The sequence below is a fragment of the Vombatus ursinus genome, unplaced genomic scaffold (assembly GCF_900497805.2).
Source record: "Vombatus ursinus unplaced genomic scaffold, bare-nosed wombat genome assembly UNPS02014847.1, whole genome shotgun sequence".
Classification (NCBI taxonomy): Eukaryota; Metazoa; Chordata; class Mammalia; order Diprotodontia; family Vombatidae; genus Vombatus; species Vombatus ursinus.
In genome coordinates this window covers 15,017,442-15,043,552 of record NW_020954625.1, presented here as the reverse complement: position 1 = coordinate 15,043,552, position 26,111 = coordinate 15,017,442, and the positions used below count along the sequence as shown (strand labels likewise).

The 26,111-nt window shown below is 39.3% G+C and overlaps 1 protein-coding gene and 1 pseudogene across 1 annotated transcript; both read right to left on the bottom strand.

Annotated features, from left to right (window-relative positions):
- Nucleotides 1–10,675: 10,675 nt before the first annotated feature.
- Nucleotides 10,676–21,883, bottom strand: MRLN (myoregulin). The gene is given in 3 exon segments (XM_027840612.1): nucleotides 10,676–10,809; nucleotides 10,812–10,841; nucleotides 21,871–21,883. Coding segments are annotated over 3 exon segments (177 nt in total).
- Nucleotides 21,884–22,245: 362 nt separating this feature from the next.
- On the bottom strand, nucleotides 22,246–25,162 carry LOC114026868 (annotated as a pseudogene).
- Between the last annotated feature and the right edge of the window lie 949 nt (nucleotides 25,163–26,111).

Here is a 26,111-nt window from a genome sequence, read left to right as displayed (position 1 = left end):
TACATCTTTGCTGACATCCTTAACTCCTCACTCTTCCTCACTCCACATTTATTGCAAAGCCTTATTGTTTCAACCTTCCCAATATCTCTCATATAAATCCCTTTCTTTCCATTCATATGGTTACATTCCTAATTTGGGTCCTTATCACCTCTCAACTGGACTATCAGCATAGCTTCTAGCTGGGCTTCCTTCCTCAAGTGCCCCTCCTCAACCCACCATCCACTTAGCTGCCAAAGGAATCTTTCTAAAGTATAGATCTGACCCTGTCACCTCTGGGCTCAATACCTTCCAATGTCTACCTGTTACCTCCAGGATTAAACACAAACATTACTTTGCTTAGCATTTAAAGCCCTTCATAAGCTGGTCCCTTCCTACCTTTCCAGTCTTCTCACACATCACTGCCCTCTCCATACTCTACGATCAGGTGACACTGGCCTCCTTGCTGTGGCCCACACATGACACTCCAGATTCTGACTCTGTGTCATTGCATTGGCTAGCTCCCATGCCTGAAACACTTTGCCTCCTTATTTCTGTCTCTTCATTTCTCTGGTTTCCTTCAAGACTCAACTCAAATCCCACCTTATGCAGGAGGCCGCTCTCTGTCCCCATCAGCTACTAATGTTTGCTTCTCTGCAACTGCCTTCCATTTCAACTATATATCTTGTATGTATCTAGTTATTTACAAGTTGTATCTCTCTTTAGAATATAAGCTCCTTGAGGGCAGGAACAGAGTTTTTGCCTTCTTTTGTAGCTCCAGTACTTAGTACAGTGCTTGGTACATTGTGAGAGTTTTCCTGATCCCCCTAACTGTTAGCATAGTGCCTGGCACCTAGGAGACACTTAATAGTGGTTGATTAATTGATGAATGAATGAATGCTTGTTGATGGGCTGACTAACTGACACAAACTTGGGACAAAATTCTTGAGTTGATTCTCCAAGTAGCATGGTGGAGAGAGCTGGCTGATGCATACATAGCACCTAGAACGGCCATGGGGTATTCTGACACCGATACAATTATCATAGATTACAATCTCTGAAGAATTCAAATTTAGGGGTATTAGGGAGTTACCCAGCAGGCAGAGTAGATTTGCATAGAAGAAAAGTGTTAAGAGATTCTATCCAGGAAATGTAAGTTCTGAAAAAGAGGTAGCCTGGTCAATTATCAAGAGTAAGGGAGAAGAGGCCAAATGCTGCTTCAGCACACGTGGAAGAGATGCTAAAGGAAGTCATCCATCAGGATGGATAGATCTCTTGGAGAGGATTTATGGGAGAACATGGCCAAGAATTGTACCAGGTGCAAAGACACAGATTGGTAATGATCTATACCAATGGAAAGAGTATCCATGTTGAGATCATGGGTCCATTGAATAGACAACAGTCACAGCCTCCAAGAACATAATTCACCATTTAATTGAAAGGGGGATGATGGGTATTGATGCAGAGAGCTAGGAAATCCATATATTTTCCTCACTTTCTGATATTAGAAACTCATCTGGATGATTTGGGTTGAGGGACCAGTGACTAAGAGGGAGTTAGACAGACACAAGCTGGTTTATGTGACCTAGAGCACAAGATGAAGACTGGTGCTCACAAACACTGCACAAACACCAGTCTCATTACCATAAAATTCACATATTGTACATACGCCAAAGGTCAATAGCTCTGAGGGAAGATGGTAGAAGGAATCTAGCCTTTATCCTTTCATGGTATAGAGTGAAGAAAGAAGTGGTTTTGGAGTCAGAGGACCTAAGTTCAAATCCCAACTATGGTAGTTTTAGCATGCGACCTTGAGCAAGTACTCAGCCTCTCTGGTCCTCAGTTTCCTCTTCTATAAAATGAGGTGGTTAGACTAAGATCATAGATTTAGAGCTGGGAGGCATCTTAAAGACCCTTGAATTCAACCTCATAATTTGTAAGTGGAAAAACTGAGGCATGTTGAAACTAATGATGTGCCTGCCCATCATGGTCATACACCTAGTAAGTACGTGAAGCAGGATTTTCACCCAAGGTCTTCCTGACTCTGAGTCTAGTGTCCATCTGGATGGCTCTGGATGACCTCTGGATGTTCCTTCCAGCACTTAAATCAATGCTTTTATGGCTCTTGCTCAGACATGAGCCCAAACCAATAAGCATTTAAGTGCCTAGTGTGTGTGTGTAGAACTGTGTAGAACTATGTAGACTTAAGGATATAAAAGCAAACAGAAAAATAATCCATGACCCCAAAGAGCTTACATTCCAGTAAGGGTGGATACGATATGTAAGTAGATAAGTAAATACAAGGTAGAATAGTAGAGCATAGGAGCAGAAGTCCAGAAGATCTGAATTCAAATTCTGCCTCAGATACTTACAGCAGTGTGACCCTCAGCATATCATTTAGCCTCTCTTTCTGCTTTAGTTTCTTATCTGTGAAATAGGAGGGACACCTTAGAGGGTTGTAAGAATCTAATGAGATACATTTGTGAAGCACGTTGCACACCTCAAAGCACTACATAAATGCTAGCCAACTATTATTTGGAGGGGGGTAAGGGGATCAAGAGAGGCTTCCTGGAGGAGGTGGGGTCTGAACTGAGCCTTGAAGGATGAAGGAAGTTACAGGGCGGGAAAGAGGAGTGCTACTTGACAAGATTCTTTGCATGCTCCAGGGCAAATCTCCATTTGCTAGTGCAGAGATCAAAAAGCAGTATATTCTCATCACAACCCTTCGCAATGAGTTTATAAATAAGTGCTCTGCTCATCCGAGCCCCAGCTTGGCCTGCATGGCATCAGGCCCACTGACCACTGAGTCAGTTACTAGGGCACTGTTAGAAAGGTCTAAACAAAAATGATCTCACTATAAATATTCTAAAAGTAGTTTCTGTGGGCCATGGGACCACACATATGATAACAATTTTAACTCAATTCAGTAAACACATATTACAGTCCTACTATGTGCAAGACACTGTGATGGGTACAAGGGATTACAAAGTCCAAAATACTTTTAAAAGTTTATTGCCTTCTATGGCGAAACAACATATATACGGAGAAGAAAATAGAAAGTAGATAGAGTTATACAACTTAATTTCCAGAAGAGTACAAGCATCTTGGTGGGGAGGGGGTCAGGAAAGGGTCCCTACAGGAGGTGGCCACAGAGCCACACTAAGAATGAAACTGAGACAGGAGAAGAGGGATCACAGAGGACCAAATGCACCAAAAATGTCCCCTGCCCCTCTCCCCATGGGTTTCAACAGGGCTCTGTCTTAACTTTTCTCAGGTTCCACTGATCAAGGGGACACTCTTTCCATTGACCACCAATAGTGGGCTACCAACAAACAACCTCAAAAGTAGAACAATATTATTGTCCCCACTTGGCAATACATGCCACATCACTTCTCCCAAAGTGGATTTTATGTCCCCGGCTGCCTGAGCTCACGGGACATGTGAATTTACAAAACAGACTTCCACATTCTTATGTAAGTACATGTTGTCTCCTTCATCAAGATGTAAACTTTGTAAGGGCAGGAATTATTTCATTTTTGTCTTTGTACCCCCTGCCTTTAACACACAATAGGAGCTAAAGAAAAACTTTTGGATTGCCTGATTGATAGCAGTCTATCAGTACTCATCTTCAGAACTGGCTATGGGGACAGTTTGGCTAGCGAATGCCTAGAGGACTCTGGAATCAGTCATATGTCCTGCAAGCAGGCAGAATTGGAAAATCCACAGAGGTAGGAAATAAATCCAGGAGCCCAACAAGCTTCATACAAAGTTTTACTGCACATTCTGTGCGGACACAGAGTTCTCTTAACTCCACCTGCCTCCACCCTAGCATCTTTCAGCAAGATATCAGGTATTGGGCCAAGTTGGATGTGTTATATAACCTCAGACCCTACTGTTCTTGGCCATCCTGCACTCCTTAGGCTCCACAAGATGTGACCATTGTTTATGAAAACAAGTTTTTCTCGAGTTCTCGGAGAGAGCAGAGAATTCCACCCCGAAGTGGTTTACATACGGGTAGCCCAAGACATCACTGTGTTGATTTGTTTGCCTTGACTATACTTATGTTACAAGAAGGGGCTTGGCTTCTGTTTAGGGAGAGATGGGAATTGATGAGTAGTGATAGTTGCTTGTTTGTTTTTTAAAGAACATCAATGAAACATACACAGAAAAGAGCAGAAAGAAGGCCAGAAGAGAACACAGACAGGCAGGGCGGTGTTGTTACTACCAGGTTAATTTTTAAAAATTTATTATGAATTGGACAAATGTGAACATTTCCTCATTCAAACAACATAAAAGAGAGGATTGTCTATCATACTGTGAATCTCTATTAGGTAAAACATTTTTTAAAGTGTGTATCAGCTTTAGAGAGGCAGGGTGGTATGGAGGATAACATAGCTGGGTTTATTAGTCAGGACATCCTGGGTTCAAGTTTGCTTCTGTTATTAAGGTTAATTTAATACATACTTTTAAAAAGTAGGAAATATTCCTGGTTTCATATGCAACCTTCTTTTCTACTCCTCTTTGTTTATTTGAAATGTTCATGCTCATTGATGCCTTTTAAGTTTGTAATAAAAAAATATTTTAAAAATCATAAATCTACATGACCAAAAATTGAAGTTCATTGTTAAACTTTTGTTTATCCACTTGAGAACTTAATATAAGTCCCTCTCCCTTATCATCTTAAGGAGTAGCTATGGACATGGAGAGATGGGATCACCATGATCACCCAGTCAGTAAATGTTAGAGGTAAGATGACTATGACTGTGACTTGGAGTCAGGGCTTTCTGACTCTATGTCCATCACACTATCCACTAACCCAGACTGCATCCCTCCCTTTTTTGTTACCCACACTATCTCACCTTTCATTGGCTTCCTCCTCTGAAGCCTCCTTTTGGGCTAGAGGTGACCTACCTTGGGCTTTCCAAGGCTGTACCTTCAGAGACAAGTTCTAACAGGTCTTAGCAAGCTGGAAAGGTTATATCAGCCTGATGACAGATTTTGTGTCTCTCATCTGAGGGCCAGCCTAGTAAAGTTTGAAGAGGTTATTTCTCTCTATCTGCCTTCCATGCTCCTTCCCCAACTGCTGAAAGATGTGCTCAAGTCGCCCCTCTCCCTGAAAAACTTCCCCTTGTCCCTTAAGGGTTTAGCTTTCCATCCTTTCACTACTAACCTATTAGAATCATCTACATTTGCTATCTTCATTTGAGAAAGACATAGAGAGATAAAGAGAGGAGAAAGTGATGGAGGAGAGAAAATGGGGAAGAGAGGAGGGGAGAGAGGTAGACAGGGAGAGGAAAGGAGAGTGAGAGAAGAAGAAAAAAGATTGGGGAGAGAGATGAGGGAGGTACAGGGGGAAAGGGAAGGAGGAGAGAGTAAATGAGGAGGGAGATAGAGAAAGAGAGACACAGAAAAAGGCAGAGAAGAGAAGGAAAAAGAGAAATAGAGAGGGTTATTTTATCAAGGCTGATAAATTCTTGCCACCACTTGGGATGAAAGTGTATGTCAGCCTAGGCAACTGCCTGGATGAAAGCAGTGAAAGTCTGCTCATCTCCACTTAGCATTCAGGAGGCCTTTTTCTAAGGCCAAATTGGGGGTCGAGTAAAATGGCACAAGAGTCAAAACTTAAGTCAAATTGAATGTTTTCCTTCAATGCCTTTGTGCATGTGCATTGCTCGTGGCAATGGGCCAATGATATTAACTGAAATGGTCAAAAAGCCCAAAGGAGGGGCATGAGCAATCTCAAAGGTCACTGACTTTCTGCCTAGCTCCTTAACTTTCTTATGAAAATGTTCATTAATGATTGGGCTAAAGGGGAGGTGACGGTTGTCACATGGAAGATGTCCTGACTGTTTGGCGTGCATGTGGGTTGAATGTCACGGCTCAGGAAGTCTAAAGGGCAGGTACTGCTGATCTTCAACAGCTTAAGAAATGGAGTTATATTTTAACACTGCTTGCAAAAAGTGAAAATAGCCCATGAAGGAAGCAGAGACAATAGAGCTATTATTCTCTCTAAATTAAAAATACCCACTCATGCTTAAGAAGGGAAAATACTGCTGCCTGCTGGGCTCAGATGCATGGTATGTGCAGCAAGGAAGCTAATAGGCTAAAACACTCCATGGTTTGTATGGGGAGGTCATAAAAATCTAGATACTCAGATAAGGATGAGACTATTCTTCAGGGGTGATATAGAAGAGTAGGAAGAAACCTAGATTTTGAGTCAGAAGACCTGGGCTCTGGTTTTGTATGCCAACAAGTTATGTGGAAAACTCTCTCTGTCTCTCTCTGTCTCTCTGTCTCTCTGTCTGTCTGTCTGTCTCTCTCTCTCTCACTCTCTCTCTCTCCCCTCTCTCCTTCTCTCTGTCTGTCTCTCCCTTTTCCTCAGAATTCTCATCTGTAAAATCTATTAATGCCTTTCCTGCCCCACCACCACTATAATCATTATCTTCATATAGAAAAGGGGGTAGGTATGAGACCTAGAAGTTCATTGGTCTTGGGAATTCCTGCAGGTCAACAACTTCTCTGCACCTTATAAGTCTGAAGAGTCTCCCAGAGGACTGAGAAGTTACATGACTTGCTCAGGATTACAAAGCTAGTATGAGTTAGAGGTGGAACTTAACCTAGTCTCTCCTGACCAGAGCCCAGCTCTTTTTTCATGACACCACACTGCCTCTCCTCATCTTCATCTTCTCCATCATCACTATTGATACATGCTTTCAAGTTTTACAAAGTTAAATACGTAAATTGTCTCATCTGAACATTACCTCCCAAGGAGTTTCCATGATAATCAAACGAGATAGAATCAGTCACTCAACAAGCATTTATTTAGAACTTACTGAATGCCAGGTACTGCACTATGGCTTAGATGTAAAAGTGTGTTGGGTTCTGAAAATTGCTCCACAAATACGTTATTTTATTTCTATTATTTACTATTTAACTATTCAACAATTATTCAACTACTTCCTGAAAATAGCTAATTCAGATACTGGATTATGGATCTTCAAACAATGGTAATAATAATAGCTTCCACTTACATAGCACTCTAAGGTTTGGAAAATTCTTCACAGACATTATTTCCTTTGCCCCTCACAACTAGTTATATAGAATAGTAGCCTGGGAAAGACTAGGGCTGGAGGTAGAGATCTGAGAGTCTTTTGCATAGAGAAGATAATTAAACCCATGGGAGATGATGAGATCACCAAGAAAGAAAGAGTAAAGAGAGGAGACAAGAGGTTAGGCCCTGTTCAAAGCCATGGCTTGCAACCAGAGTTAGAATTTGAGTGATGATCTAGCAAAGGAGATGGACAATATGTGGTCAGACAGGTAGGAGGAGAATCAGGAGGGAGGAATGTCACAAAACCCATAGAGGAAAGTACTTTCAAAATAGAGGGTGCTCAACAAATCAAATGCTGCAGAGAGGTCAAGAATGAATGAACAAATGAATGATAAAAGGCCATTGTATTTAGCAGCTTAGAGACCACACATAGCACAGGAGAAAAGAGTTTTAGATGAGGGATGAGATCAGAAGCAGAAGAGAAGTAAGTGGGAAGAGAAGGTGGAGACAGTGAATATGGACAGCTTTTCCTGGAAGTTTGACTACAAAGGGAAGAAGAGATCAAGAATGGTAGCTTGAGGGAATTATAAGGTTAAGTGAGAGTGTTTAAAGGATAGGGAAGGCTGAAAGTGTTTGGAGGCAGTCAGAAGCAGCCAATAGATTGGGAGAAATTAAAGATTTGGAGAAAAGGTGCAGGAGGCAATCTGCATTAGATAAGAAGGACGAGGATCAAAGGAAGAATATTAGTGAGAAGGGCCACCTCTTCACCAGACAGTGGAGTAGAAGAGGGAAAGGATCTGGGCTCATGCCCAGTGGTTTTGAAATAGAGTGAGAGAGAAGTGTCAGTGCAAGGAGATTTGCCTTGATTTTCTCAGTAAATTATGATGTGGGGTTCCCTACTGATAGGATGAGGTGAGAAGGAATTATGGGAGAGAAGATTTGAACAGTTGCTGTGGGGAATGGGATAGATAATCAGTTAGGGAGTGGTAGAAGGATTGCCTTGCTCTAGTGAGGGTCTAGTTGAGATTAGGTAAAGTAAGTTTGTGGTGGACCTTATCAACATGATGTCTTGTAGCACCACTGGGAAACATGAGGGTCAGAGTGGAGGAGGTGGGTGGTGGGAGTAATTCAGGATTGGAATTGGCTAAGGTAGAAGCAGCAATAAGATGAGGGAGCGAGGGATTTGAGAGAAGAGGACAGTGTAAGGTTGGACCAGTTAACTGCTTGTTAACTCTAGGATCAAGACTGGAAAGTGAGGAAAGAGAAGCAAGGGCAGAGAGGATGATCTGAAAGAGTACCGTGTGGAAGAATTTAGATATCACAACGTGGCCAAATAACAAGATTAGGAAGAATGAGACATAGGGAGAAATGGAATGGTGTCAGGTTACGGTTGATTAAGGGAATTTCAGAATTTCAATCACAAAAGTGGTGATAGTGAGATTTAAGGGGTAACTGTCCTTGTGGGTGACTGATATAGAGTAAAGGTGGAGGTCACTGGAACTGAGGAGACTGAGGAACTAAAAGGCCAGGATGTTTGAGGGAACATAAACATGGATGTAGAAGACCTGCAGATTTGGGGTCTTGTTAAGTCATCATATTTTACTTTTTTCAATTTTAAAAATTCTGAACTTAATAGAGTTAATGACCAAAATAGAACAACCATTTCTGCATTCATAACAGAACTGAAAAAGAGGTTTGTATATGAACCTACAGATTTCCGTTATATAGAGCTTGCTTTTCTTTTTAAGTGTATACTAAGTTTAACCTGTAGCTTTCAAAACTGTCTTGTTTGTGCTTCTTTCTGGCCTTTTGTTCTTTTCTCTGAAATTAAAAAAAAAAGAAACCTCAATGACCCTTTTTTCTTCTTCCTTCCTTTCTTTCTTTGTTTCTTTCTTTTCCTTTGTTTCTTTTCTTATTTCTTCCAATCTATCTCTAATCCTACCCCTAGCCCCCTTCCCCAACCTTGGGGGTAGGAAGAGGGAAGAAAAAGAAAGCCCTTGTAACAAATATGCATGTTTAAGTGAAACTAATTCCCACGTTGGCTGTGTCTGAAACTGTACGCCTCATTCTTCATTTTGAATCTATCATCTCTGGCAAGAGGAAAGTAGGCTTCATCACTGGTCCTCTGGAATCATAGGCATCACATTCTACCTACCAGACAGCATGGCCTGATCGAAAGGACTGACCAGGAAGACATGGGTTCCCACCTCTGAAATACTAAACATGTGACCCTGGGCTTAACACTTAACCTCTTAGAGTATAAACTATCTCTCTAAGATTATGGGGAACATCTTCTAATTTGTGCATAAATTGGATTTAAGTGAGGCAGAGTTGCACGAAGCCATCGCCCTCACTCTGTCCTCCAGAGTCATCACAGTTCAGTGACAGGACAGAGTCAAGATGACTGGTGACGGCTCAAGATGCAGTGGATGACTTTAGCGTCTTCGATGTCTAACTAAGCTCTAAAGTATTCCACAGAATAAGTTACAATGAAGGGGCCAATCTACATTGGCAGAAGGAGTTTCCTTACCCAGGAGTTCCTTATACTAATAAAATGCCTACTCTTCTTCAACTCTCCTCTTCAGAAATTAAAGAAAAATTCAGAGTGTTTCTCTGACTAACCTTAAGTCAGTGATGCTCTTAATAATGTCTCAAACTATAAGTTTATACTTTGTTTGATACTTTGATGGACTTGTAGGCTTATCATCATGGACATTCCAGTCAGTGTTAAGGATCGAAACCTATTTATGTCTTCAGGTTCTGTATGACTTGTCCATGCCCTCACAGCAAACCTCCATGAGAACAGCCCTCAACAAGCTAGGGTTCTTTCTCTAAATATCTTGATATAGCGAGGATACCAATGGAGCATACAGGTCGCCAACTGATTATTTCTTGCTTTTGTTATATGACCAGCCTACATTTTTACACGTGTTCAAAAGCATGGTGTTACCTATAATAAGATTTTTTTTAAAAATCTGTAAATGAAAATTCATAACACATTGATGTATTTCATATAAAGATTTTGTTTCTGGCATTATTACCTGAAAATGTGCCAAGTTGAACAACACCATATTGAAAGACAAAAAATACAAGTTCCTACATCCACATGTTCTTGAGTCAGTATTCACAAGCAAATTCTATTCTGGGGTTCAAACATAAGATATATTACACATCAATAAACTTTTTACACTAATTTTTTCATAAAATGCATTTAATCATTGAATTTTATAAAAATTATTATTTTGTGGGTTTAAAATGAACAGGATGAAATATCAGGAAATGACCAAATGCTCTCAAATTTCTCTCTTCAAAAGAGACATCATCCATCCCAGATTAGTGGATTTGGAAATGAAAAACCTCCATCAGAATCCCAGCTCTGGGATGGTCCAGCTGTGGGAATGCTGCCAAGTCCCTTTCCCTTTCTGGGTCTCAGTTGCTTTTTTCATTTGTAAAATGGGGACATTGGAAATGATTGCTTTGGAAGTTCTTTCTAGTTCAAAATCTGGGCTCACCAGCAGATGCTTGAAAGCACTGTGAAAATTGTAATATTCTCTGTCAAAGTCAAGCATTACATGTCAGCATATAAAGAACATTACATTATTAAAATAAAAACCTTTATCTCACAAGGCATTCCACAGACATCCCTCATTAAAGACAAGAAGCTAACACCCCAAAGAATAGAGTTTCCTGAGAGGTTAGAACAACACAAATTATAGACAGTCTGTCGACAGTGAGAACAGTCAGTGTTTTTAGAAATCTTCCCAGAGTTTCGTCTTCCAAATTTTGGGTGGGGAGGAAGAAATCAATATTTGAGCTTTCCCAAATCCTAGACAGAGTAAAGTATCACTTTCTCCTCCTTCCTGACAGAAGGAAGAGAAAAACATGATATTGTATTATATAGTACAAGTATGTCAACAACTGGGCACAGAAATTAAGCATAATAATTTCCTCAAGTTCCCTAAAGATGGAGTAATCTATTATTACCAATGCATGACAAAATAAATGCTAAAGAAAAAAATTCTCCAAGGAGAGTTGTGGACTTATATGTTATTTATTGAACTAAGATCTCTTTCTCTCTCGTTCTTTTAATTCCTTTATTAACATAACCTGTTTCCTTTATATGCAAGTTCAATTCCTTTCTGAAAGAAATGCCCAGAATTAGTTATCAATTTACATTAATGCTACTAATAATGTAGATATTTATATATTATATCTGCAAAATCATTTGCAGGCATGATTATTTGAATCAGCAAATTTTAATTGATTTTCCCCCATTAGATTGTGGGCTCCTTGAGGACAGGGACTGCCTTTTGTCTCTTTTTGTATCCCTAGCATGTAGCACAGTGCTTGCCTCATACATAGTAGGAACTTAACAAATGTTTATTGATTGATTGACTGTGAAATGTCAAAGAATTTGTCATCTCTTGATCTGGTCCATCAGAGTAGCTGGAAATATTAGAACTAAAGACTTTGCATAATAGATGGCAGTGATTTTTAAAAAGAATATTTAGGCCCCTTGATCTTGTCTTGAGGCACTCACTCCCTTTCCTTGGCCAGTTAATAAGCAATCTCTTTCTAATTTTTCCATATTCTCTTGGCTAACAAAATGGTAAAGGAGCCAGTAGCATCTGTCAGAGCACACACTACCAGAGATGGAGATAATGAACTTTTTGTTCAGTCTTCCTGAGTGATAAAGTGTCTTACCAGGTGGTTTAATCCTCTCACTTGACTATGGAGTATGGAGTTGGAAAGCAGAGGAAGAAAAGGAATGGATTTGCAATGAGAGGACATGGATTCAAATTCTGTCTCTGCTACTGTGTGACCATGGGCAAGTCACCTGATTTCTCTGAGTCTGTTTCCTTACCTGCAAAATCAAGAGAGAGTAGAATAAATGACCTCCAAAATCCCTCCAAGCTATAATAGCATATGTGCTATATTAGGAAACTAGCAATTCAATAGGAACCCAGAATCTTATCCACAACTGCAAACATACTCCTAATATGAATGTCAGAAGACAGAAAAGCAAACTTGCATTAAGGAAGAGGATGTAATCCGATGACACGGTTTATTGTTAGAAACTCTTCCCACCATAGGTAGTAATCAGAATAATAATTGTAATAATGTAATGAAATTGCAATAACATTTTTCATAGAAAACGCTTCTCTATTTAAAATATGCCACCAGCACAATAATGTCAAGAAAATTGATATAATATGTGGCATTTTTCAGGGGGCCTTTTTAACCATCTTTCCTGAATAGGACTGAGTATGGCTACCAAGTTAAAGAGGAAGCCACACCCTCCATATCTTATTAGCAACTTGGTGTACACATATGATAATAAGTTGCATGACTTCATTGAAAAACACACTAAACAGCTTCTTAATGTTGCAACCTTTCTCCATTACGATAAAAATATCAGTTGAACTTAAGTGTAAAAAGCTTAAGGTATACAAAGGAAAATAGAGAGTGCAGACTTTGAATTTGAATCTAGAGGTCAAATAGAACCAATCGATGAAGGTAGGACTCGTGCATAACTTAGTCTTCTCCAATTAAGTAACACCAAGTGTAAAGTTGCCAAGGCAAAAGTTGTGGCTATGGATGTCAAAACATCCTGGGTTACAAAAGTCAGCCCTCAAGGGAAGGTACCCACTTAGAACCATTAACACCTTCAAAATAACAATGTTAATGGATGCTTTGAGAACAACCAAATGAATAGGTCTGGAAATTATGGATTGATAGAGATTTTACAAGAAAATTCTAGAAATTGTGCAAATAATCACTCCAGGTTGCAAAAAAAGGGGGGGGAGCATTTATTGAATATCTGAAAATACAATCAAAGTAAATTGTAGTATATGGATGAAATGAAATATTACCATGCTGTAAGGAACAACAAATATCATGAATATGAAGAAGCATAAAAAGACTTGCATGAATTGATGTAAAGCTAACAGAACCAGAAAAAAACCCAATATAATGGCTACACTGATACAAGTGGAATGACCACAAAGTCTGACCACAAAATTCTGTTGAATTGCAGGTTGCAAAATTACAAAGAACAATCTGGAGGTATGAGCAGGTGCCTTCTGCCACTCCTTGTGTCTGTGGTGGCAGGGGAGGTGGGAAGGGTTGAATAGCACATATCTTCTCAGATTTTTTCAATGTATGGATTGGTCTAATTTTTTTTCTCTCCTTCTTTTCCTTTTTCCTTAAAAAAAAAAATAGTTCTTGTTAGCCAGGCATGATGGTGTACACCTATAGTCCCTGCTACTATGGGAGGCTGAGGTTGGCAAATAACTTCAGTTCAAGAATTCAGAGTTGCAGTGGGACTAAAGACCACAGGATGTCTGTACTAAGGCTGGCACCAATATGGTGAAGCATCAGGATTGGGAGGCCACCAGGCTGGCTAAGGAGGGACAAACTGGCCAAGATAGGAAACATATACAATCGTGAGGGGGGACTTCCATTATTTAGACATCTATTTCATGAAAATCAGAGCACTTAATGCAGTCTTGATGCCCTTATTGATAATTTCATCTTTCAAAAATTAGAATAACCAGTCAGAACAAATTCTACTCTGGTTTATATTCTCATTAACAGAGGAGAGTTGATTTCTGGGCTGGAAAGGATAGAAACCTTGAAGCTAAGTGACCATTCTTTTATACAGCTGTGATAGTGGGGGAGAGGAAATACAGGCATAGTTTGGAAATAGTTGTGCACCCTAGATTTTTGAAAAGCGAAAGGAATCAGAGGTAAAATGGATGGGATCCCATGAACTAAAACATAATAGGAAAGTCAGCCCAGGGAAGGAAGGAAGACTCTCTAGAATTCAATTCTGAATACAATTCCAATAAGAAAGTTATATAAAGGTTGTCTGAAGAGAGAGATATGGTTGTATAGGGAATTCACCAACCAACTTAAAGTTTAAAAAGAAATCTATGGAATATGGAAGCAAGACTGGGAAACAGAGGGTAAATATAAGAGCATGATACAGACCTTCAAAAAGCGTCAGGAATCCTCAAACTCAGAATGAACTGAGGCTGCCATTTGAAGCTAAGGAAAATGAGAAGGGCGTTGTTGTTGTTCTATATTGGGGGGGGGAAGAAGGATCAAAGAAGGCATGAAACCATTGCTTAGGGTAGACAGGATAACTGATAAAGAAGAGAAGGCAGAATGGCTCGATCATTATTTTGCTTCCATTTTCTCTGCCAAGGAGAAGGACCTTTGCGCTAGAAATGGCAGACCAAAAATTACTGAGAGGGAGTTGATGCCCAAGATAAGTAAGGAAATAGTAAGAGAACACTTCATAGCCCTTAATGAATTCAAGTCACCTCACCCGGATAAAATTTATCTTTAGGATCTGGAAGAGCTGGAGATGTGATTGATAAGTCTCTCTCAGTGGTAATTGAAGAATCAAGGTAAACAAGAGGACCACAAGATTGGAGAAAGGCAAGTTTCTTGAGTTCCATAAAAAAGGAAGAGAACAGAATCTGCAAGCTAAAGGTTACTGATTCCTAGAAAAGTTTTTAAATGAATCATTAAAGAGATGCTTGGGAAAGATTTAGAAAGGGAAATAGTGGTTACAAATAGCCAGCATGGCTCTATCAAGAAAGAGTCACGTGAAACTAAACTCATTGCTATGTTTTAAAAGGTATGCTAAGCTTTGTAAACTTACAAGCACAGCATAAATGTGAGTTATAATAACAGTAACAGTCAGTTTGGCATAGTGAATCAGATACTGGACTCGGAGTTCAGAAGACAAGTTCAAATTCCATCTTAAGCACTTACTAGCTATCTGACCATGGGCAAGTCATTTAACCTCACTATGCCTCCATTTCCTCATCTGTAAAATGAGGAGATCGAACTTGGTGGCCTCTGAGGTGTTTTCCAGTTCTAAATTTATGCCCTTATGTTATCTCAAAATGAAATAATTCCACAGTACTACAAGAATCGATAATTTCACTGAGATTTCACCTAGGCACATCACAACCACTCTATAACTTCATAGTTGCTCTTCCAGAGGGTCTGTGATGAAAAAAAAAATAAATCATTTCAATGCAACCCCTCTGGTGATAAGCCCTTCTGAACTTAGGCTGGTCTTCAGACAGTAGATATTTGCTCTGTCATTGGGCCCACATTAAAGCCTTTTGGACTTGACAGAGTTGGTGCTGGCAGTACATTGATAAACCAGGCTTACCTCCATGACAGTTATGTGTAGTAACTGGTAGAGGACTGGGCTTTTAGTCGGAAAGCTCTGAGTTAAAATCTAGCCTCAGACACTTACAAGCTGTGTGACCCTGGACAAGTCACTTGACCTCTATCTTCAGTTACCCCATCTGTAAAATGATTGTAATAACACTTCACAGAGTTTTTGTGAGGATAAAATGAGATAATATCTGTGAAACTCTTTGCAAACCTTCAAGTGCATTTAATATAATATATACACTGTTATTATTATCATTATCATTATTCTAAGATATCAAAGAAATATTTTAGTGAAGATATACCAGTAAAAACAAAAATAATTATTTTGTCAATGAAGGGCAAAGGAAAGGAAGACAGAGAAAAGGAGAAAAACAGAGAAAAGAGGAGAATGGAGAAAGATACAGGGACAGGAGGAAGAGGGAATTGTCCACAATTTATTCCAAATAACAATAACTGCAGCTTCCCAGTAATCCCAGCCAGCCAAAGACTGCTCACTAGCTGAGGCCTATCAGCACCTGCCTGGTGGACAGCAACACAAACCCTGGGTCTTCTCTGGAGGACTTTTTTATTGTCCAGGGTCTCTCCCTGCCCAAGCCTCCTCAGCCTTAGCACATGTTAAGGATTTAGAGGGGGTCACCCCCCCCATTAAACACTGAAAACATTATTATCAAATAGATTTTGAGATGATTCCCTAATTAAGGTGGAACTGTAGTACTTCCTGGCAAACAAAATATTATTAAAGAAATGGAGCTAAAAACTTATTCCAGGTAAACAGAACTGTAGAAAATATTTTGGCCTCTACTGGTGTATTGATCTCCACAGACAGCACCTTTTTCCTCCTGATATTTTCACTCTGGTTGCATGGCATACATCTTCTATAGAGGCTTTATAACAGACCATAGACAAGAATTGTACAAGATGAGAAGCCTAAAGTCTGAGAGGGAAGGAAGAAAGAAAGGAAAGAGGAGGAGAAGCGAGAGGAAGAACTCACAGTCATTTAGTACTTTAGGGTTTATAAAGTACTTTACAAAAGGTATCCCATTTGATCTTCATCCCAACTCTGTTACAGATGAAGAAACTGAGGCTAAGATAGGTTAAGTGAGGCAGGGCTTGAACCCAGGTCTTCCTGGTTTCAATGCTGGCTATCCAATATTCCTTGATACCTCTCAAGATTATCTTTTTAATCTTGGGCTATACTAATATAAGAATACTTTTCAGAGTGAAGGAGGTAATATTTCTACTATTCTCTGCTTTGGGATTATTGTGTTCAACTATGGGTACCACATTTTAGTGAAAGACATGACAATCTGGAAGGTGATAGGGATGGTGAGGAAAAGAGAGACTGTGCTATTATAAGAATCAAAGGAAGATGCTGGGTTTATTTAGCAAAAAGGCCTAGGGACTGAGAATGGAGAGGAAGAAGGTGTTGACTGGCTTCAGGAACATAAAGATGTATCATATGGAAGAGGAGTAACACTTCTCTGTTTGACTGCAGAGTACAGAATTAAGGATGACAGGTGGAAGGCAGAGAGACAGATTTAGTTTGATGGTAGGAAAACATTTCCTGATGATTAGAGTTGTCCAAAGTCTCAATGGGCTGACTTAGAAGGTACTAAGTTCCTTCATCACTGGAGCTTTTCAAGCAAAGTCTGAAAAACCCCTTGTTCGGTGGGCTGTATACGAATTCCTCAGCTATGAGATGAATTATCTGTTCTCTGAGGTCCTGTTTGACTCTACTTTGTGTATGAGGAAAAGAGCAGGGTGTGTGTGGAAAGAATGGAACCGGTGATTTAAAGGGGCTGTTGTACCTTCTTTCCATTCAAGTTCTAGGATGAATTGGAATATGTTTAATCTGGGAAGAAAGGGATCACTCAGAGCCTCCCAAATCTGTAGCCAGAAGGTCTTTAGAGGTCAAATCCAACTTCCTTAGTTTACAAGTAAAGAAACCAAGGACCAGAAGGGATAAGAGAGTTGGTCAGGGTCATACAGATATGAAGTAACTGTACCCAGAATCAGACCTGGGTCCTTTGACTCCAATGTTTTTCACTTCACCAAGATGCCAGGAAGAGACCTTTAGGAGGTCATATATTTCCAGAACCCCAAGGACACTGAGGCATAGTTGACTTGGCCAAGTTACACTAGAAACAAGCAACAGAGTATACGTTTGAAGCCATGTCATTTGTTTCCAAACCCAGAACTCTGCACTACATCATACTGCTATAGAAGGCTACAGAACCTTCCATCAGTGGTCTCTGTTGACCCTTAAATTATGGGAATGGGGAGAAGAGAGTGTAGGAGGAGCCTTTCAAATTGTTCATTCCACTGAGAGGGAGAGAAAGATAGGGAAGTAGAAGTTCTGAGCAGACGGGGCCTGGACAACAAGGTGAGTGCTGACCAGTTCTTCCTTCTCATAACCCTAGGCAACAGTAAGCAGGTGGTCATTAAAGGTTAAATTAAAGAATTTATCCTTTTGCTCAGTCTAGGACAAAGTGCAATCAGTTTAGAGAATCATGGAGATCTCTATGTACTTAAAATTCCTTATTTAGTTACATATTCTCTCCCTCATGCACTTATCTATCTCCTCTCAATTTTAAGAAAATCAAAAACATTTCCCTTACATACCTCCACCTTCAAATACTATTTTTTATGTGCTTTAGATTCCCAAATTCTATCACCTAAAAGGTTGGATAAGGTGGATGCTGATATTTTCTAGGCAAGGAATCCTAACTTATTCAGGCTGGTTTTGATGATCCCCAAATAATTCTTGAAATAGAGGACAAGATCTCTCATTTTAGTGGTACAGGGAACTCCCAGATGAGGAAAACCCTTTCCCTAGTGTAGGCTACCACCTCCTTTACAACTTAGAGTACTAGCTATTTGACTGGAGCACTAAAGATGGCAAGTGACTTGTTTAGGCTCACACAGGCCTGTGTCAGAGATGGAATTTGAACTCATGTCTTTTTAGCTCTTTAAAATAAACATACTTTTTGTGATGTGTTTTCCATTTTGCTGATCTTTTCTCTCTTCATCATAAAGGCTATCTCTCTGGGAGGGAGGGCAGGAGGGATCTAGGGGAAATCTAGAGGAGGGAGAAATAACAGATATAAATCAAAATTAATTTTAAAAAAACTAAAAAAATTAAATATGCTCTTAAAAATCTTATGTTTATTCTGTGTATTAGATAAGCTGTAAATATGAGTTCATATTTGCTTTTTAAAAACTGTTATTTTCTTTTTTTGTGAAAGGCTTTATTATATTTATTTTTAAATTTTATTTATTTTTAGCTTTCAATATTCACTTCCACGAGATTTTGAGTTCCAAGTTTTCTCCCCATTTCATTCCTCCCCCCACCCTAAAATGGCATGCATTCTGAACACCCCTTCCCCTAATCTGCTCTCTCTTCTATCTCTCCCCCTCTTCTCTTAAAAATCTGTTATTTTCAAAAACTGGCATCACTTTCAGGACAGAAGAAGAAAAAGGAATGGTAGTTTCATGATAAAGGACTGTCTTCAAAAATATATTCTCTGTCTTTCCAGCTCTTATTCTATCTCCACCTCCATCCCTCCATAATTTAAAAAAAAAAGAAATAAACCTTTGATTTTTCTCTTTCTGAATAGTCCAAGAAAGGACAGGAGTCTTGCCAAAATAAGCCAGTTAAGCTACTGTCCATTTGTCTCTAAAATCCGAGATTAGCTGGACATTTTAGAATCCTGCACAATTCAGGGTAACAACTTCCTTTAAAAAATATTCAACTCTAAGCAATGTATCTGTTGCTTAAGTTTTTCTAAAAAAAAAGTCTATGAAAACAAAAAGAAAATATTTTTCATTTGGTCAAAATGTGACCCAGAAACAGGAACCTGCCTCATTCTTCTTGAGTTGTTCTCTTTGCTGTGACCTGAGATAAACCTCTCCAGATAAAAGGCTTCAGTCAAGACACAGATCTGCAATGTGTCAGAATGTCCTTGGGTTTCTCCTGGCCCTTAGCTTATATTCTCCTTCTTAACATGGCTTGAGATTCTCTGCAGATGTTCCTTATCAAAGGATATTTGGATTTCAACTGTACTGGACCTTTTTGTTTAGAATCTTGGTGGTTTCAAAATTCCCTTCTTATATGATCCAGAGAAAATCTGGGAGCAAAACTCATCTGGATGGTTGGTTTTTGGTTTTGTTTTGTTTTAAGAAAAATAGCTTAGGCTGTAGGATGGGTTAGAAAATCCCATATAAAGAAAGAGTCCAAAGAAATTTCATATGAGTTAGAAGATTGTTGTAAGAGTGTGTCAGTAAGCACAGAGTAAGTCTCTCTCTCAACATCTTGGCCACATCTGGAATTTAATATTTTCGGAACTAGGTTTATGACCTTTTGGAATTTATGAAACACATAAGAGTGTTTTGAATTCTACTGTAAAAACATATTTAAAGTTAAAGCTTCGATGACATAAATCTCCCTCACATTCTATCCCCTTTAGCCTTTCAGTTTTCAATTTCCAGTAACAAGCTCTGAAAGACAGTTATCATTTTTGGAGAATATTCAAAGCTTTGTCAGCCAGGAAGGACCCGGCCTTCCGTGAAGGCCATGAAACTTCAGTTTCATGGTTTCCAGAGTCACCTCTAGCTACTGGAGGAGGGTTCTGGGGATCCTTAATATGAATGTTTAATTATTATTTTAAAAATCTCCCCTCTGTGATCCAACCATTCTGGAGAGCAATTTGGAACTATGCCCAAAGGGCTATAAAACTATGCAGACCCTTTGATCCAGCAATACCACTGCTAAAGCTATACCCCAAAGACATCCCAAAAAAGGGGAAAGGACCTATTTGTACAAAAATATTTATAGCAGCTCTTTTTGTGGTGGCTAAGAATTGGAAACCAAAGGGATGCCCATCAATTGAGAAATGGCTAAACAAGCTATGGTATATGGTTGTAATGGAATACTATTATGCTATAAGAAATGATAAGCAGGATGATTTCAAAAAACTTGGAAAGGCTTACGTGAATTGATGCATGGTGAAATGAACAGAACCAGGAGAACAGTGTACACAGTAACAGCACTATTGTTCAATGAAGAACTGGGAATGACTTAGATATTCTCAGCAATACAATGATCTAAGACAACCCCAAAGGACTAATGATGAAGCATACTATCCGCCTCCAAAGAAAGAACTGACATTATTTGAATACAGACTGAAGCATACTATTTTTCACTTTCTTTCTTTTTTTCTTTTATTCAAGTCTTCTTGTACAAAATTAATAATATGGAAACGTTTTACATAATTGCACCAGGATAACCTATATCTAATTGCTTACCATCTTAGGGAGGGGGGAGGGGAAGGAGGGAAGTAGCAATAGAATTTGGAACTCAAAACTTTAAATAAAAATGTTTTTAAAAACTGGAAAATAAATCTCCCCTCTGAAACATTTACAAACCACCATCACAAGAGTTACAATACACTTTTTAAATCTCTGCAGATTTATTATAAATTTGCATTAATATAGTACAGAACAATTAAAGCTGATAAAATGCAACAGATAAACCTGTATACTCTAGATGGTTTCTATACAAAATCATGCTGCTCATTCAATATTCAAATCCCTTAACAAAAAGGTTTCTTCAAGTAACCTTAGCATATAAAAAGTGGCTCTTAGATATGTCAAAGCCTTCAAAAATTACCAAATAAACTCATTAGTGGCCAATTACTATTGCTACCTGATATATTTAAACTTATGGCAGAAGTCAGTATCAGGTGTACTGGAAAAACAGTATGCTTTGGTCTGTATTCAAATATTACTATTTTAAAGTATGGGGAATGTTATTAGTCTTTATTAAAAATTTAAGTTCATCAAGTGATATGAGGCAAACCAAAAGCTAACAATGTAAATGTACTGTTGGAATAGAAACCACATTTTAGTTTGTTTTATAATCAACAAATTTAAATACTTTTCATCAGCCTAGCAAAATCTGCCCTGTCTGTGGGAAGGTCAGGTAGGATGAAGTTGGGGCAGAATTTTAAAGACTTGGAAGATGAAAAAGGTGCTTAGGCAGGGAAAATGACAATTTTGCAAAGCTGGTTTACATTTGTCTTTGTCCTCAATCCAAGAAATTCTTTAGAAAAAAAAACAACATGCATTTATTTTTGGCATCTTCAAACAATTTAGCTTAACATTAAAATGTATATATTACTAAAAATTATTGCACAGTAGTGAGCAATATATTTCCAAATGGTGACTTTTTCAACACTCATTACTACTTATCTGATGATGACTTGCCTATAATGTGCTTATTATATTAATTTTGGCTATGACACAGCAGCTGTCCAAAAGTAAAATTTGTGCTATTATATATTACTTATCATGGGCCCTTCAGCACTTCCCAAAATTTACTTTAAGTTCTGTCCAATTGTTATGCCAATTTCATGAATTATGGTCCCTCGGTGATGATAATTTCATAAGGCATTTGAGTCTGCCACAGATGACAGGCAGTTACAAAAAAGAAAAATTAAGGTTAAGTCTCTAAAACATACCTACTTCCAAACTGATCTACTATGAAAAGGTAGGTTTTTTCAATGCCCCAAATGACAGTTAAGAAGTTATCCAAATGTATGAAAGATTTCATGAGTGCATTCAACTTGACTACTTTTTATCACCTTCTAGTCGCATCCTGATACTGACCCTGAACAGGCCTAATAAGTTCTCTGGGTTTGAGACTTGCCCAAGACAAATTTTAACAGAAGTGACCATAAATCAGAAGTCTAGTTAGAAACACAGTTTTATTCTTAAACGTTCCCATAAAAAATACCATTTTCAGATCATAAGATGTTAACATATACAACAACAAAAAAAAATTTATGCTATTCTACTGGCATAAATTTACAGAGCTCTTAAAATATCTAGATCCATTCTGATTATTAGATGGTTCAAATAGCCTTCTAGATTACACTTACACTGAACAGACATCACAAAATTCCTCATAATAATGTAAACAAAATAACTTTCCTTTAAAAAGGTTATTTTTTTTCATTTCAGTTCATTCCTTCAGGACTTGCACTCCTACGAGGACTTTCAGAAAGTGAGTGGCTTCTCTTTGGAGATGGTGATCTGGACTTTGATCGGCTGCTTCTAGGTCTTGAAAGAGACCTGAATCTGGACCTTGAGCGGGATGATTGGAAATAGCTCCATGTTTTGAAAGAGCCAGATCGAGATCGGGTTAAAGCAGACCTGAACCTACGAAGAGATGCAGATCTTTTCCTTCGAGAAGATGTAGGTCTTGTTCTTCTCCCACGGCTCCTGCTCCGTGAGCGAGAATATCTCCTTCCTCTGGACCTTGAGTGAGATCGACATCGTGACCTGCTTCTCCTTCGTCGGCTGCAGCGATGACAATCATAAACACAATGATCTCTCTCCCCACGCTCATAACATCTATCATTAGAATCAAATGGGCTACGTGCAGGTGGTTTATCATATCTAGATCCCCGGGGCATTCCTGTTGACAATTTTACTCTTACCTGAGAGCCACAAATCACCTTTCCATCTAGTCCTCGAACTGCGTCTTCTGCATCTCTTGGATCTTGAAATTCCCCAAGAGCAAATCCTGGAGGATGGCTGGCAATCCACACAGTTCTTAAGGGACCATAGTAACTAAACGCTCTTTCTAATTCTCCTTTGCCGGCACCAGTCCCCTGGTTGCCAACATATACTTTGGTCGCTCCTCCGAACCGCCCGTAGCGTGACGTGGTGTCCGGCCTTCCTGCTCGCTGCTCGTCGCAATGACCTGGTGTGGTTCGAAGCACTGCCTACCTCCACTCGGCTGTTCGAGCAACTCCCCAATACACTTTTTTTAAACAGAGGAATCTAAAACAAAGGCCTTTGGATTTGAAGTCGGACAGCCTATGTTTGAATCCCAACTGTCACTGTACCCCCTGAGTCTCAGTTTCCTCATTTGTTAAATAAGGATGTTGGGCTAGATGATTTCAAAAGCCCCTTCTAGCTCTAAATCCTGTGAGCTGACGCTTTCTGCTAGTATCTAATAACTAGAAAGTGGGCAATGTCCTCCCCCAAGGCTTTTATAAACTATGAAGATGGAAAGTAGGTGGTATATCACTAGGCATTCTCACACAGCATGGTGTAGGATACAAAAAGCACTGGACATGAACTCAGAAGATCTGGCTTAGCCCCTTATCATGTGTTTAACCCTTTGAAGCCATACCACCTCCCTCTGCCTCAGTTTCCTCATTTGTAAAATGACAATAAAACTTTCATTTTCTCCCTCATAGGATTGTTGTATCAAATGAAACATCACATATGAAATGTCTAATGAGTGGGAGTTACTATTGTTACCATGCCAAATGTCAGGCTATAGAATTGAGAATGGGTATTGATTAGAAAAATCCAACTTAATTTAATCCAAATTGAAACAACCCTGAGGTAAGACCTCCTACTTATTAGATTGGCTAATATGACAGAAAAGGAAAACGATAAATGTTGGAGAAGATGGGAAAATTGGAACACTGGTGCATTGTTGATGGAGTAGTGAACTGATCCAACCATTCTGGAGAGCAATTTGGAATTATGCCCAAAGGACTGTAAAACTGTGCATACCCTTTGATCCAGCAATATCACTACTAGGTCTGTATCCCAAAGAGATCATAAAAAAGGGAAAAGGAACCACATGCACAAAAATATTTATAGCAACTCTTTTGTGGTAGCAAAGAACTGGAAATTGAAGGGATACCCATCAATTGGGGAATGGCTGAACAAGTTGTGATATATGAATGTAATGGAATACTATTTTGCTATAAGAAATTATGAGCAGGCAGATTTTAGAAAAACCTGGAAAGACTTACATGAACTGATGCTGAGTGAAGTGAGCAGAACCAGGAGAGCATTATACACAGCAACAGCAACATTGTGTGATGTCTACCTATGAGAGACTTAGCTCATCTCAACAATGCAATGATCCAAGACGAGTCCAAAAGATTTGTGATGGAAAATGCTAACCACATCCAAACAAAGAACTACAGCATTTGAATGCAGATCAAAGCATACTAGTTTCACTTTTTTTGTTTTTTGTTTTTTCTTTCTCATGTTTTTCCCCTTTTGTTCTGATTCTTCTTTCACAACATGACTAATGTGGAAATATGTTTAACACGATTGTACATGTATAACCTGTGTCAGATTGCATGCTCTCTTGGGGAGGGAGGAGAGGAAGGAGGGAGAAAAATTTGGAGCTCAAAATCTTACCAAAATGAATATTGAAAACTGTCTTTCCATGTAATTGGGGAAAAACAACATTAAGGAACAAAAAAAAAGAATTGAGAGGGAAGGAACCTCAGAAGCAGAGCTGTAACTAGGAATATTTTCACCTGGGGCAAAATCCAGTTGCAGGAGGGAGCAGTAAATGGTCGTGTGAGCTCAGCTGCAGGTGTTCTGGGAGGAAGGAGGCCTAGGGATAGAGGAGCGGCTCAATGACAGGGTGACAAGAGTGACCCAGGGAAAGGAACAGGTCTGGCCGAGGCTGGTGAATCAATGGAGATCATTACTCCACTCCCCTGCCAGTGGCAAGGGCAAACTCCCACTCACCCCAAGCTAATTACAACTCTGCTCAGAGGACATCTTGTCCTACTCCCTTCTGGAATGCACTCTTCCATTAAATTCTCCCTCTTCGAACTTGCTTACATAGATAGCCCAGAAGAGGGTAGGTAGGAGAGAGAATGCATGACCCAAACTAAGAAAGAAATGTCTAGAGAGAGTTGAGAATAAAAGTTCCACATATTTGTTTGTCCAAATGAATGCTGCAAATGTCCCAGATTGACAAAAGAAACCACAGAAATTCAATCTACCTTCTCCAACTGACGTTGTTGGACTAGGAAGCTGGCTCTTGCATGAGTTTTCACAGACCTTGAGAATCTCATAGATGAAAAGGGCCTGAGAGGCTGCCATCTTGCCCAACACACACTCAACTAATTCCATCGCTTGCCTCCACGATATTGTACAAACTGTCCTACATGCCCGGTTCCTCTCTTCTCCTCCAATCCTTCCTTTCTTCTGCTTCTAAAAATCCTTAGCTTCCACCAAGCTTTATCTTATGTGTCACCTTCTCCAGTAAGGCTCTCCTGATATTGCCCCTGTTGTTGGGGATTCCTCTCTCTCCTCGAATTAGATTGTATTTTCTTATCCATATGAATGTTGTAAAACATAAGGTCCTTGAGGACAGAGATGCTTTTTTCATTTTGTCTTTTCATCCCCAGCAACAGTGCCTAACACATAGTACGCGCTTAATAAATGCTCAGTGAATTGAAATGAATCGAGTTGAATGTTCCACCATGTTTCTGTGTGGATAAAATTAGCTACAGAAGGGAGAACTAATTCGTGGACTTCCCTTTGGCTGTTAGGGACACTTGTCACATTTCTTTCATGACCTTTCTATTGGAAGTAGGTCTTGTGGGTAAAGAAATCTCATGTAAAAATAAGGGTGGGCAGATCATCCCTGGATGAGCATGAGAAAGCATGGATGAGTCCCACAGGAGAAGAAGATGTGGATGGGTTATAATCTGTACCACTGGAGGGAGTGCCCACATTGGTGGAATGGACAGAGGGCTGCAGAAATTCACTGAAGTATTAAATTTTATCTAACTAAAAGTTATTTATTAAAAGCAAAAAACATATGAGGGAACATATATATGTATATATATGCACACACATGTATACATCACCTATATACATGTCTATATAGAGATACATAAATGTATTTACTTCAGAGAATCACATGCTTACAGAATCTCGGAGTCGGCGATCTAAAAAAGAAATTTCTGATACAAGATAGGAAAGAAATGATTATCCTGCCTCTGCCTGAAGACTTCCAGATGGGGGACTCACCACCTTTCAAGGC